This window comes from Chelonia mydas, chromosome 8 (assembly GCF_015237465.2).
Source record: "Chelonia mydas isolate rCheMyd1 chromosome 8, rCheMyd1.pri.v2, whole genome shotgun sequence".
NCBI lineage: Eukaryota > Metazoa > Chordata > Testudines > Cheloniidae > Chelonia > Chelonia mydas.
This window is the reverse complement of record NC_057854.1, coordinates 6977661-6992002: the sequence shown is the minus strand read 5'-3', so window position 1 is coordinate 6992002 and position 14342 is coordinate 6977661. Positions and strand designations below refer to the sequence as shown.

Genomic DNA, 14342 nt, shown 5'->3' with positions numbered 1-14342 from the left:
CTTAGCAGGCTGGAGGGGGAAAAAAGCATGAGGCATTTAACAAATATGCAGGGCCGGATCAGATAACACTTCCAAACCTGCAGTCACAGGGAGACCCTGGGTCACGCTGCAGTGCGGCGGGGGATGGAGTGTGAGCTGTGTGGTGTTGCCAGAGCTCTGTGCTCAGAACCAGAATCCCCTGGGTAGTCAGGAAGTCTCCTCCCCACCCAATCACAGCTCCGCCCAGGGCAGGGGCAGGTTCTCCACACCTCTCTTGATCAATGAGGGGGACTGCTAAGTTTTCCCCTAACTCCCTCCATGGGCACACACTGCAGTTCTGGACCTATTCCTCTTCCCACCCTTCTCCATCTGGCCTGGCACAAGAGTTTGGGGCAGATCACACACTGTACCTTGGACCTGGCTGGGGAACCCAACTGAATGGCTCCGCGCGGGGGTGGGGGGCAAATTTGCTTGAATTAGCCCTGACACTATCTAGGATAAAATTACACTGGTGTCAGTCCTAGAGCTTCAAGGCACGAGCTAGCCCCAGCTGGGGCCAGGACAAAAGTGAACTTCCCTCCCCAAGGTGGAGCTCTGCACAGGTAGTTGCATTCTGTGAAGCCTATTAAGCTTCTCTAAAGCATCAGGCGTCAGCCACTGTTAAGAGACAAGGACCCGGAATGACTCTTGGTCCATTCAGCTCCCTTAGTGGGCCCTTTATCCCTTCACCCCTAATCTCCTCTCCCATTCTAGTCTCCGTGCCTGGCGAACAGGAGTCAGTGGGGCCGGTGGAAAGGGCCAGCCATAGTTTCTCATTGGCTTACTGTGGTAGAACGGAAGGTGCTCCAGATCTGTGGAAGTGAACAATTTGCCATTTGCCATCCCGGCGGTGCCAGATGCGGGTCTCCTCAGACTGGGCAGTGCGTGGGATGCCGCCTGCATCAATGTACTGTGTGATGCGGATATAGGCAATGCAGGCCGACTCGTCTCCCATCAGGTGGATGTGCGGGTTCAGGATGGTAGTGTGCACCGGCTTGCTGTTCCTGGACCACACTGGACATGGGGGAAGGCAGGTGGAATTACACAGAGGCAGGGGTCCCGTGTGAGTGGGGAATCTCCTCTCTGCTTGACTAACCACCACAGGCTGTAGCCATATAGAAAGGGGAGATACTTAGCAAGCAGACTTCCTGCCAGTGCCATGGAGCATTGGATCATTTCTGCATCAACACAGCTCAGACTGGGAAGGGGTCGCTCTATAAAAAATTTACGAACCAACAACTAACCAAAACACCACTCCATGAGCCAGCCGCTCCCCATTTCAAATTATTTAACAGATTTGATTTGCTTCCCGCCTAGATCTTTTGGGATGGCCAGGAAACAGCAGTGAGAACATCCCATCCGAGGAGATCCAGAGACGCCCCAGCCCCGCCGCCCTGCTCTTCCAAGCGACATAAAAGCATATCAACACGAGAGGTCAACAACCTATTGGGGGGAAAGGAGCTGCTTACAGTTTTCAAAGTAGAATCGATGGAACTCCAGTCCTTCCACCAGGTTCCCCAAGGCCTCGGGCTCAAAAGCAGTCATTCCAGGATCACACATCTTCCTGAGGAAGCCAGGGCACAGAGAGAGGGGGGAGATTATCTCATTGTTTCAAACTGGAAGGTCTCCGGGAATGTTGCTACATAACAACAAATTCATCCCAGCTCTGTGGGTCTCTTCTGGAATATAGAGCACAGCATCCCCTCTCTCTATCCCAGCTCTCTCTCACTTCACCTAAGATCTGCTCCTGCTGAGAATGACAGTTCTCTGATAGCAGGAACAATGTACCCCACTGTTTCATCTGCATGGCAGCAGGGCTACACAGATGCATGCACCACCTAGCAACCTTTTAAAAGACATAGTTAAAGATCCCCAAATACTCCTCTGGATTATCCTCACATTTCCAGGATGAGAGTTAATGGCAGGAGCTGCTGGAATAAAGCATCAAGAACTTTAGGGAGACATGAGCCTGTTTCTCATAGTGTTAGCTTCAGAGTCCCTGGCACAACTGTACAGAAAAGCAGCAGGGCAATATGCCAGTCACAATTCATCCCTGTGAAATGGACATAAAATGTTATCTGGGAGATAGCTTGTGGCTGGCACCAAAACCAAGCAGTGGGAAGTTCCATCATGCAGATGGGCCCAAGTCAGATCCATTTACCTAAATCCCCCTGAGCTGCAAAGGGTTCAGATAAAGGACGCCAGATCTGCATTACGAATGTGCAGAACAACAAGGTTTTGCAACACCCAAAGCACTTGTACTGAAGCTGCTAGCTGGCCCCTCCATCTGGACCCAAGCTGGCTTTTGCACATCCCCCTTAATGAGGGATAGAAGGACTTAGCTGAAAAATCGTGTGCTCTGAGCTAATCCCAAGAATTCAGGGAGAGAATTATGGTACCTCCCTCACCATGCGGAATTGGATCTTTGTGATACACTACCTAAGCTTTTGCAGAGCTAGAATAGGCTTCTCACCTCTTTTCTGAGACAAAATAAAACCCAAATAAAAACCTAACCCTGCTCCATACCAATAAACCCCTGCTCTTGGTCTCTGAGGCAGGAACTGAAATCTGTGTGCGCTCGGCAGTACCTCTTAAATAGGCGTTGGACGCAGGAGCTTGTAGGAGGGAATGTCTTTGAGTAGGACTTGCTCAGCTAGTAGAAACTTGCTATGTTTCAAAGTACCACAAGGCAATTCTGAGTAATAATGTGTGGAAATAACATTCCTCCCTCCATTATAAATCACAACTACAATTATTCATCCTTTAGCAATCCATAAAATGCACCCATCCATTATAATGAGGGGAGAGCGGCATGGTACAGTGGTTTGGTTTGAGTATGGGACTGGGAAATCAGATCTCCTCTGGAGATCAGACCTCTGGAGTCTTGAAATAGTTACTTACCTTTTCTGGGTCTCACCATCTTAGCAATCTGACATTTCCCACCGAATGGCCACACAAACCAGCCGACTCCTTTCTCACGGCCGAGAGCAGTTGGCAGTGTTGCGGCTAACTGAACCCCACTTAGCTCACTGAGCCAAACTCCCCCTCTCCCCATTGTACAGTCAGAACCCACCCCAGATACACTCACGTGTAGGACTCAAAGTCTCCGTTGCTTATTGCTTCGATCAGTTGCTCTGTTACTTTAATAATTTCTTGTTTTCGTACTGTTGGTTTTAAAAAAAACAAAAGCACAAATTTCAGAGGGGTCGCTGTGTGAGTCTGTATCAGCCAAAAAACCGAGGAGTCCTTGTGGCCCCTTAGAGACTAACACATTTATTTGGGCATAAGCTTTTGTGGGCTAAAAACCCACTTCATCCGACGAAGTGCCAAAATTGTGCCAAAAGCACAAATGTTGAGGTCCCCGTGAGAAAAAGGGCATCCCCATTCACCCATTCGCTTGAGAAAACTTGTCGGGGGAGAGGGGCCCAGAGGATGGAAAGCAGGGATTCCTGCCTGGATGGATGGGAACAGGAAAGGGCCTGGGAACGATGAGATAGAAAAGTTCTAACAATAGCAGGTGAGGAAGCTCCTTCAGAATCAGGGACACTTACAGGAATTCTTAATGTTCATCTCTTGTTACAAAAGTAGAGGGTTAGTGACCGATCTGTGGTATAAAATGGTGGTATGGAGCCTTGAGTGACCTCAGCATCGCCATCTGGCCAGTAAATCTCCACCAGTTTAACCATCTCTAAGCAAGTGAACTTTGCTCGACTCTCCCAAGACTTTTTATCCTGCTCACTAGCCGGAATGTTGTGCTGCAGACCCTTAGCCAAACACTAGGGTGGATGGAACCAGCTAACAGGTCCCTCATCTGGTGGCTGGGTGTCCATCTTGCTTGTGATCACAGCTGAGACTTAAATGGGGATCATCCTAGTCTGTGGGTGGCACTTCTCCCACGTGAGCCAAAAAAACACCCCTTGCCTCTGCCCCACGGTAGGAGGAGGTGGGGTTCTCCTTGCATGTCTCAGAGGGAGGTCTGACCTCGGAATCCCACCTGCCTCCATTCCATCGCCCACAGAAAACTCCAGGAGAGAACCAGCAAATGTAACTCTCAGGGGGGCCAGGCTGATGTTTTGCGTCTCCACGCCTGTTCCCAGCTGGATCTGGGATAAGCCTAAACCTACTTGGGACGAGTCCAGTGATACTCGCTGGCACTTCCGAAGGAGCCTGTCTGAGCTACCCCCGGTGCTTATTAATGAAGTCCAGTTCAGATGCAGACCAGGGGTCTGTGTGACTCACAAAGTAGAGTTAATTTTTTATTATGCCAAAGGGGGAAGAGAGAGAGAAGGTCATTAATAAAAATGAATATCTAGCTCTGGGCCTTTCTTGCATGCTCGGCCTGAAGTGTTTCCACCCTTTGAAATGTTAATTTCCATTCCCTGTCTCCTGGGATTTGTTCCCTGTGAGGACGAATTTTCAATTAATTTTAATGTCAGGCCAGAGTCCACATCACTTGCTGCTGGGTTCACTTCATTGGGGAGACTTTACAAATTAGCGCTGAACAATTATTCCCCAGGCTATTCTTGGCAAGCCAGCCCTGACAGGGTGGGAGGGAGGTATTTCCTCCCTAGGCTCTTCCCAAAGGCTGATTAACTTTTCAGACTGTCTCCAGCGGCAGGAACAGGATCAGAAGGGACAGGAACGAAAAGGAGCTAAGCGGGGAGGGCGGCGCTTGCAGAATGGGGCAAGGGATTGCTGAGCTCAAGCACTTGCAAAGACTAGGAAGATCCCTGGTGAAGTGCTGGGATGGATTCTGGCAAGGTCAGACTAACGCAAGGGCTAATTGTGTATTGCCGCATAAAGAATGGCATGCTGCAGTGACGTTCTGGAGTAAAACACTGTGCATTAGAGAGGGACCAAAACTGAGGCCAGTCATCTGCCTCTCCTACAGTGATCCCTCGGGTGTGCAGATAAAATGGGCCAAATTTCTCCCTAGTGTAAGCCCAATATGTTCACAGAGACTTGGGTACCCTAGTAATAATAACACCTAACTCTGATCTAGTGCTTTTCATCTCAAAGCACTTTCAGTATCATTATCCCCATTTTACAGATGGGGAAACTGAGGCACAAGGCACAAATGAGTTTATACTGCATGGACAGTAACTATGTCTGACTTGGGAGGGTCCAGTGACAAGGGTAGGATCTCTGCACCTCTCTTCCTGACGCCTGAAGGCCATCCACTGTACCTTTGGTGTCTTCATCTTCAATGGTGGTGTTAGTGCTCTCCGAAGATTCCTGAGCAAAGAACAGAAAGGAGAGAGGAAAAGTAAGACCCACTCTACGCTGTTTGTTTGAAGGCTCCTGTGCACTCAGCAATCCGTCACACAGGTTCTACCCAACTCTGCAAATGGACCAAAACCAGGTAAAACACCAGCTGACCGAGCCAGCCATCAACCACCACTCTAGCTTAGCAACTGCAGTGTCCTCCCTGACTTTCAACCTGGTAGCCAAAGAGAAGGGGGTTGGTGTCTGTAGGAGTGGACACGCCTTTCCTGCAACCATCTACAGTGACATACAAGGGGCGGATCTGGGGGAAGGGGGGGGAGTGTCAAAGGTTCCTAGGACTGCAGCCAGAAAGGGCGGGGAAAGGCTGTGCAGGGGTGAAAGACATCATGTTGACTGTACAATAGGAAAAGAAATGTACAAATTAACAAAGAGAGGTAACTGCGATGAGAGAGCAAGGGGACTGTGCAGGAGTGAGAGAGACCACATTGACTGCATAATAGGGAGAGAAATGGACAGTAAAACAGAGAGGGCTTCTGAGACCCACATGGACTACCAAAGGCTGAGACAAACCGCCGACCGAGACACAGATTTGTACGGGGAGGCGCCGGGGCCGCTGAACCTGTCCACTCTCCAAATTTCCCAGGAAAGATGAGACTGCCAGGTGACCTAGAGCAACCACTCCACTAGCTCATCCCAGCCAAGGTGTATTTACGTATTACCCATAATCCACTAGAGTAGGCTGGCAAGGGCTGCCATTGCTGTTATGGCTCCCGTGACCATACAGTTCCAGCAAAGCCAACTGAGGTGTTTTTTCAAGGCTCTTTGGACTGATGCAGGCTGCAGACAGGAGGACTGGGAGAAATGTGTGATAACCTGCCAGCAGGAAGCAAAGCTGGCTTCCCCTTGGCCTTGGGCACCACCAACTCTGTTCAAGGGATCTGGGGGTGATACTGCTTTGAAAATGTTCCCTCCAACCCAGTGTCCCCTCTTCCCTACCCCCCGTGTCAAAGGTAAGCTCCAAGAATGGGGTAGGCTGGCACACGTGGAGAGGCCCAGCATTAGCGGCATTGAGGAAGACGAAGGACACTCACCATTAACTGAACGCTGGAACTGGACTTTCTTTTCTGGAAAAACAAGGAGAAGAGATGGGACAGGGAGAGACACAGAGTGAGAAAGGCAGAGAGCAGCACATGGGAGACAGCAGCTCCTGAGCCACCCTTCACAGTCCTTTTGCAGGGGGGAATTTGAGGGTAAATTTGGCACTCCAGGTGAGAAACCGATGCCACTAGCTAAGGTGCAGCCAATGCTATGTGAGGTCCCCAACACAGCTCCGCCAATGCCTCTCAGCCCTGATCTGCCGCAACATCTGCTCCTCCAGTTCTGGATCCATGCACACCTCTGCCTATGCAACTCAGTCCTCGCCTTGCTATTGAAAAACGGAGCCTCTCTGAGCAATGACAGCCAATCATGCCAAATTGTGCAGTGGTTTTACAGTGTGGACAAACATCCACTCGGAACTAGCATGAGACCACTAAACTCATTCTACTTGTGACTATACAAGGATCTGAAACCAGGTGAGATGCTACTATTCTAATCCTCTTCACCAACTAAATTTCCCTCTGCCCTGATCCTGCATGTGAGCAAGTTGTGGTTCTAAACACTGGAATTGCTCAGTTGCAGGTCCTCTATGGAGTAATTTTTACATCCAGGAGTCTGCTTCAGAGTGCTTCTTGAACAAACCACGTCAAGGTGTCCTGGATATAAATCTAGCACCTAGGCTATCTCCTTAGAACACAGCTGAGCTCCTCAGAAAAGAAGACCTTATGCGTATACTTTGATTCCTACCCAAGAATGCTCTGGACTCCTTGGATAAAAAGACCCCTTGAACAGATTCCTGCCTATCACCCCAAAATACTCCTGCAGATTCTTGGCTTATGCACTCAGCTTCTTTTCACCTTCTATTTGGTTTGGAGACTTCTTCAAAGGGATGGGCAAGATGACCTACCACCTTTTTCTATCTCTAACTTCTAGGATGTACACCAGGGTTATCAATTCTCTAAGAACACATTCCACTTTGACTTCCATGATGCAAGGTGGTGGTGGTGAAGATGGCAGGAACTGGGAATTCCCACAACAGTAAAGGCCAATGCAAAACGCATCAGATTTGGGAGGTGCCATGCCAAGGTAACAGGCTTGGTGCCAGCACATTGAATTAGGCATAGACATACCTCCCACTGCCAACGGGGCAATGGGCAAAAGCTATGCATGCCCCTTGTGAGATGAAACTCAGTGTCCCATCAGAGCTCACGATAGTCTGTGTTATAAAGAGCCATCCGAATCCACTAATGCTCATTACCACTTGTTCCTCCCTTTGCATCCTAAATGATTGCAGCCATTTCATGAGGTTCCATCCTACATTAGCATAGCTACCACCACCCTGTTGGCATCACCCAAATTAGTCTCCTGGCACAAATATACATCCTCAAATACGATGTAAGGCCAGATGGTGGCGACCGCTGTATTTAGGGTGAAACCTGATGAGAAAGTGTAGTGACAGCTACCTTGATTCAGGACATAGGAAGATGCAAGGAGAGTCAAGAGCTTTCATTAATTCAGTTTGGGAGACGAGGCAGTCAGGGTAGAAATTTCAGACGGAACATGATGCAACACAAAGCAGTGACCGCATTAATTTAGGACATACAGTAACAGGATGCAACATGGGGCAGTGACTTCATTAATTTAGGACGTAACAGGATGGGACATGGGGCAGTGATTGCATTCATTTACAATGTAACAGGATGTGACACCACAAAGGGCAGTGATTGTATCGTATCCTCCAGGAAAAGGAGGACCAAAAATGGCCTCCATGCATTGTGGGTAGGGAAATTCTGGCCCTGTGAAAACTGTTTCATGGGTAAAGAACCTCTGGGGGTCGCAGGTTTCCAAGCCCACAGGGCCATACTGCTGGATGTCTCCACTAGCAGGACGGGGGGGTAGCAGAAGTGGGCGGAACCCTGCTTTCAACCATTTGCAAGATAATGTGATGGTTGCATTAACTCAGGGATGGGACAGTAACTCAGGAATGGTGGGTCTGCTGCCTGGGACCAGTGTGTTGTCATGGGATGGTGAACCCCATGGGTTCCCCCAAATGAGGACACAACCCATCCAGCACCATACCAGATCACATGGCCTGAGTTACAGTGATGTTCACTGATAAACAGCACTCCCCCTCCCCACTTAGAGGGGGAAAGGGTACTCACACTCCTGTCCCCAAAGACCCCATGGAGTTTTCAAGACACTGTCCCACTTTTGCAGCTAAGTTAAAACCACAAACCAAAGAAATGAACACATCCAGCACGTGCCCTGATTTCTGCAGATTGCTCACAGTCTGTCACGCCAGCTTCGCCCCAGGGCATGTCCAGCTGCCAGCCTGAACATTTCACTCCTCTGTGCCCCGGAGGCTGCTGGGATGGAAGCCACACCCCCGAGAGAGAACCGTGCCTCCAGGCTGGCCAGGGCAGCGAGGTGTGAGGAATGGTGCAACTGAACGGTCCATTGGGAAAGGACTAACACCTGTGTTGTTTCGGCAGGAGCCCTTCCTCTGCCCTGCCTCCCACCTCTACCCCTCCCACGAAGGTAGCACTTCTCCCATCTTCCCATCAAGTTGTATCATGGCACGGGGCCAGGGAGGAGAGGCTTCCCGCCACCTACCCAGGCTGTCCCTCCTTGGTGCCCAGAAAATGCAGTCATGGCAATCCAAAATCATTAAGAACTCTTCCCCAGGTTCACATGCTCTAAAGAGCTGGATGATAACGTGGGGTAGACGAGCCCATTCACAGGGCCCTCGAGACAAGGTTCAGAATTGAAGGATACAAACCTAAGTGACTGATGCGGTACTGGAAATCTAAACCCTTCCCTCTTGATGGTTCCGAAGATTTAGTTGGTGTTGGTCCTGCTTTGAGCAGGAGATTGGACTAGATGACCTCCTGAGGTCTCTTCCAACCCTAATATTCTATGATTGTTTTCCTAACAATCTACCCACAATTACCCTCGAGCTCTGCTGCATACCTAGGACCACGTTCACCCTTATGGCCACCACAAAACCAACATGAATAACCTTTATCAAAGAGGTTTCCCACCAGCACAGCCACCTTTGTGAAGTGACAGGTCTAATTCAACACTGCCCCTTAGGGATGGCTAAGGCCCTTTGTTTTCAGTTTTTAATGAATTTTAACAAAACATTCCCAGCTTTTACAAAAGCCATTATTTTGTCATTATTTTACCACTTTTCACCCAAATTTCGGACCACTCAAGTACATGGAAATATTGATAACATTAAGCAAATCCAATGCATTACATTATGCAGATGTGTTTAGGTTAATCAAAAGTTAGTCTAAGGGTAAATGTGAGGCTGTCTGTTAGAGTAAGGCAATGTAGTGGAAGATACACACACACACGTGTTAATATGTGTACACACTGTTAAGGTATAGTTCATGAAATAAACCACAGCATTAAACTGCTTTTACTTTCAATACTCTTACTTTTCTCTATTTGTTGCTTTACATCTGTTCCCCCATCTCCCAATATTAACCCAAATATTTACCCAGAAAACGTTAACGTTATTTTTTGAACCGATTTTCATCTTTTTTCAAATGTTTGTAATAAACACCAATAAATTCCCAGCAAATTTTAAACAAACTAAAACCCAAACATGAAGGCCTTGCCCATGGGCAATCCAACCGAGGAACGCCACTACACAGGCTTCCCGGTCCATCGCCCTCTCTTTGCACAGCTTTAGAAAGCATCTTTCAGTTTGTCTTACCTCTCCCCCAGCCCCTTGCACTGCATCAGCAATGCCTGTGGGGGGATTATTTCCCCTGGGGACCATCATAAGCTGCTGGCAGCTCTGGCAGTGCCAGGGTAGCAGAGGAGAGGCACAGGCTGACAGTGAGGTGCCCATGGCACAATCATGACTCTCCTGGTCCGGGGCCTTACTGTGTCACATCCCACAAGACTAGTGTGCAGGACGTTAACAGAGAGAGTTCTGACCTAGGGCACCCCTACATGTGTCGTGACCTCATGACACAGTGCGGCGTCTTCACGTCATGAAGCAACATTACCTCCTGATGGCAGCAGACCAAGATACAATATTCTCTGGCCTGCAGGTGAATCTCAAGAGTTAGGGAGAGAGGCTGGCAGCAGAGGTAGAATGAGCTGAGCTCGTATACAGCATTTCTGTGGTTATAAATGCTCTTAACATTGTGGGCTTGGCCTCCTCCAACAGTACCAGGGAGAGAGGAAGCAATCCATTGCCAGAGCTCCTTAGCCCATCCAGCAACTGGGTCACAGGGGGAGGAAGGCCGGCCTGATTCTCTGGCCCTCCCAGAATCCTGGGGCCCTGCACAGCTCGTAAGTTTGCCCCCAGAGAAAGCCCCGGAGAGAAGAGGTCCCCATGGCTTCTGGTCCCAAGCCCTGGTGAAATCAGTGGAAAGACTCCCAATGCATCAGGCAGAGAGACCTTCCCACAGATCACACGCCCTCCTCTGGGGAGGAAGGATGACGAAGGCCCCTCTCCCCCGCCCCCATGCACACACACCAGAGGCCATTAGAACAGGTGATTAATGGAGAGAGCTGATTTCCACTGGGCTCTCACCCCAGGAGACTGCCTGGCTCTGGACGCGGGATTGAGCTCGGTAGGTACCACAAGCACATGGGGCCCCGTCGCTCACCCTGACATGTCCATACTCTTTTTAAGTAAAATGGGATTTTTTTCTTATTATTTCTAACTCTTGAATTTGGGGTGGGAGGGGGAGGGGTGTGCCCCCCCCCCCAATCCCCTGGGACCAGTGCCACCTGCTGGGGAAGTGAGAGGAATGGAATTGGCAGGCTGTGAAACTCTCTGCAGAGAGCCGGCTCATGCTGCTCATTTATTCATTTGAATACAGGCAGCCCCTTCCAGGTTCTTGCGCTCAGCCTCCCTTGGGTGACCCTGAATTTGCATGGGCTCTCCTGCTAATGAGCGGGGGAGATTCTGGAATGCCTCTGCTTTGAATTCCTGCTGCTTGCCTGAACCCTCGGCTCTCCCCACCAGGCATAAATTGCAAGCCTGTCTTTCCCCTTCCCCTCTTCCTTTCCTGATCCCTTCTCTCCCCTTCCCATCCATTCGACTCCTCTCCTTTCCCCATCCCTCCTGCCCTCATGGGGAGAGAGTGGTGGGGGCGTGTGGAGAGGGCTGCAGGCAGCTGAGCAGCCGTAAAATCCTCGGGAGGAGGCGAATTTCGGAGTTCTCCTCATGTCACCTTCCTGCTGGGGTGCTGGAGGGGTGCATTATTCAAGCATGAGCCTATGCATCCATGCTCTTCGCTCACGGATCTGCAAGCTGCCAAGCTTTTCCCGAGAGAGCTTTGCACATTTTACAGTTTTTCCCTTTTGCTCTTGTTGCAGCTCTGCTGACTGACAGCGGGGATTGCGGGGGACAGGGGAGGAAGGGCCCTCTGACCTAAGGACAAGGGGATGGTGGCCAAGGAGCCGGGCCAGCAATGCCTGGCTACCAACCGCACTTTCAAACAGAGGAAGGCCACAGCGGGGCCCTCAGCAGAGCCGAATCCACTGCAGCCCCAAGGAGTGGCCCCCGGGGTGCTGTCCCGGCCGGGAGGGAGCGCTTACCTTCACGCCGTCATTCTTCTTGTTGCCTCCGCTTTTCCCTCCTGCGGAGACAAGGTAGGAGGTTAGCAGGGCCAGGCAAGGCGCCAAGGCCAGCAGAGTGAGGATCAGTAGCATGAGGGATGATGGAGTCAGACAAAAGAGGGGTGGGGTTCAGGAGTCCTTCCGGGTTGGCGCGCTCCGGACCCAGAGCAGAACAGCCCCAGGTGCCGCCTCTCTCCACAGACCCTTGAGCTGCAAGGTGAACGCCTCAACTCCAGCCCTTCCTTCTCCTGCACAGAGACAAAGGCCCTGGCCACCAGCTCCGTGGAGGAACCTGAGCAAGGGGCAGTGTTGGAAACAGCAGAGGCCTGGGCAGTTTTCTTCCTGCCGGGACTCAAGGGTCATGCAGTAGTATGGCCAGTGAGGATCCAGCGTCCTCCACGGCAGAGCATGAGCCTCAGTCCAGCCCCAGGGCTTCCCCTCCTGCCTTTGTCTTGGGGAGCTGAGTATGAAGCTCTAAGCAATGCGCCGTGGCACTGCCTGCCTGCCTGCCTCTCTCTCTCTCTCTCTCTAATTTTAGCCCCATGCTGCCGGGGTCATGTGCTACGATTCCCTGGACCTGACAGCTGCAGCCCACATTTTGACTATGATGAAAAGCAGACGGCCTCCCTTGAGCCCACCTATCACCGCAGGCCTAGCCCCATCCCCCAGGGCCACTCCGGCGCTCTCCCAGCTCGCTGCCCTTGGCAAACAGATAATGAACTTCCAGCAGCCGCCCTCCCACGCGGTACGGTCAGATGAGTGCGCTGAGGGGAGGAGACCCCTGTGAATTCCCGGGCAGAATGCGGGAAGGTAAGTGGCTATGGGGTGTAGCTTTGAACATCCTGGCCTTAGATGCTCAAGGACAGCCTCTTCACCCTTAATAGGGCCTGACAGAATATCCCCCCTGGGTATTTAACTCTTCCAACTCCAGCACGTATTCCCACAACTGCCACATGTCCGCAAAACCCTAACTACCCCCATGACAAATGCCCGGGGCTGACCCTGACCCCCAGCCGCTGGACAATCCCAATGCCCCTTGGCAGGCCCCAGCGGTCCTCGACCTGACCTTCCTCCCAGCTCACCTCCTGCTCCCTCTTACCCACCCGACAAGCACCCTGCTCTGACTGTCTGCAGCTACTTCACAAACTCCCTGTGCCAACCATCCTCTGTCCAGCTCCTGAGACTTCCCATAAGGCCCCGCCCCAGGCAAGCTTAATCACTCCTCCATCCTCTTTCAATCCCACCCTAACAGTGCCCTGTCCCAGCCCCCATCACTCCACCTGTTCAGAGAATCACAGGTTCCCAGGCCAGAAGGGACCATTGTGATCACGTACTCTGACCTCCGGTACAACCCAGGCCAGAGAACTGCCCCAGAATAGACACTGGCTCCCCCCATCTCTTAGGTGAACACCTCACAGTTCCTCCGCCCTAGACCAGTGTCCGGATTCCTCCTCCCCTCCCCCACAACTTCCCCGGTTCTCCAGCTCTCCTCCGATATGCACAATCCCTTTGGCACCTGCACACCCTCCGTCCTCCCTGCCTCTCCCCGCCCAGAGGAACTGGCATCCAGCTAACCCCCTCCCAGGCTTGAGACATCCTGGCCTCGATTCACCCTTTGCCCTGCACCTTGTGTCAGCATTTACACCAGTGCAAAGTGTAAATCGGACGGGCAGCATTTTGCACTGGTGCAAACGACTGTGCAAGGAGGAGGTGTTGCAAACAGCTGGGGCAGGGGCACACTTTGTTAGGACTTTAAAAAAGAAAGTTAAAATGCCCCCTGGCCACTCCCAGCAGCTGCAGAGGCTGGGACTCAGCATTACGCCCCAGGGGCTTTCACAGCCCACATCAGGTTCATGCAATTGCCCCTTCACAGGCCTTCAAAAACACAGATTAGCTCCAGGTATGTTTTTAGGGTCTTCCCAGAACACAGGTGATTAGCGAAAGCTAATCTGCAATGCTATTTAGATTGTCAAGACTTTGGGGTAGGAGCTGTGTCTTCTAATTGTCTTTAAAGCCCCAAGCATGCTTTGGGTGCTATGTAGCTAAAAAATGATCAAACAAGAACACTAATAGATCAGAAAACTCTTTGTGATCCCTACCCACCCGTTAGCAATTTTCCAAAATTAAGTGTCTTTTCAAATGACAATCCTGCTAATAATCAGCTACAATGACCTCCGCACTGTCTGAGATGGAGAATGAAGAGGTCCCTTGCCTGGAAGAGTTTACAGTCTAGCACGGAGAAGTGGTCACCTGGTTTACCGTCACCAATACCTTGTTTTCCTAACAGAGATTTTTTTTTTTTGCTTCATATTGAATGAGTGTGGAACAAACCTGAGACTGGTCCAGGTCAAAACACACCTGTGGCCACAACAAATCTCACCAACCCCTTTTCTAGGCTGGCTGGGCCCCTG

General features: G+C 50.9%; 1 protein-coding gene across 3 annotated transcripts in view; it reads right to left on the bottom strand.

Moving 5' to 3' along the window:
* Positions 1–14342, bottom strand: part of CAMK2A (calcium/calmodulin dependent protein kinase II alpha) — a 75525-nt gene that overhangs the window by 6578 nt on the left and 54605 nt on the right. Inside the window, exons 13-18 of one of the 3 annotated variants that reach the window (XM_007071495.4) lie at positions 11911–11951; positions 6336–6368; positions 5205–5253; positions 3107–3182; positions 1488–1582; positions 804–1032 (exon numbers count right to left, since the gene is read on the bottom strand). In XM_007071495.4, the coding sequence (XP_007071557.2) occupies positions 804–1032; positions 1488–1582; positions 3107–3182; positions 5205–5253; positions 6336–6368; positions 11911–11951 (523 nt within the window). Of the gene's footprint in view, positions 1–799; positions 1033–1487; positions 1583–3106; positions 3183–5204; positions 5254–6335; positions 6369–11910; positions 11952–14342 lie in introns of those variants that run through there. The other 2 variants (XM_037907427.2, XM_043520927.1) reach the window with 2 other exon arrangements.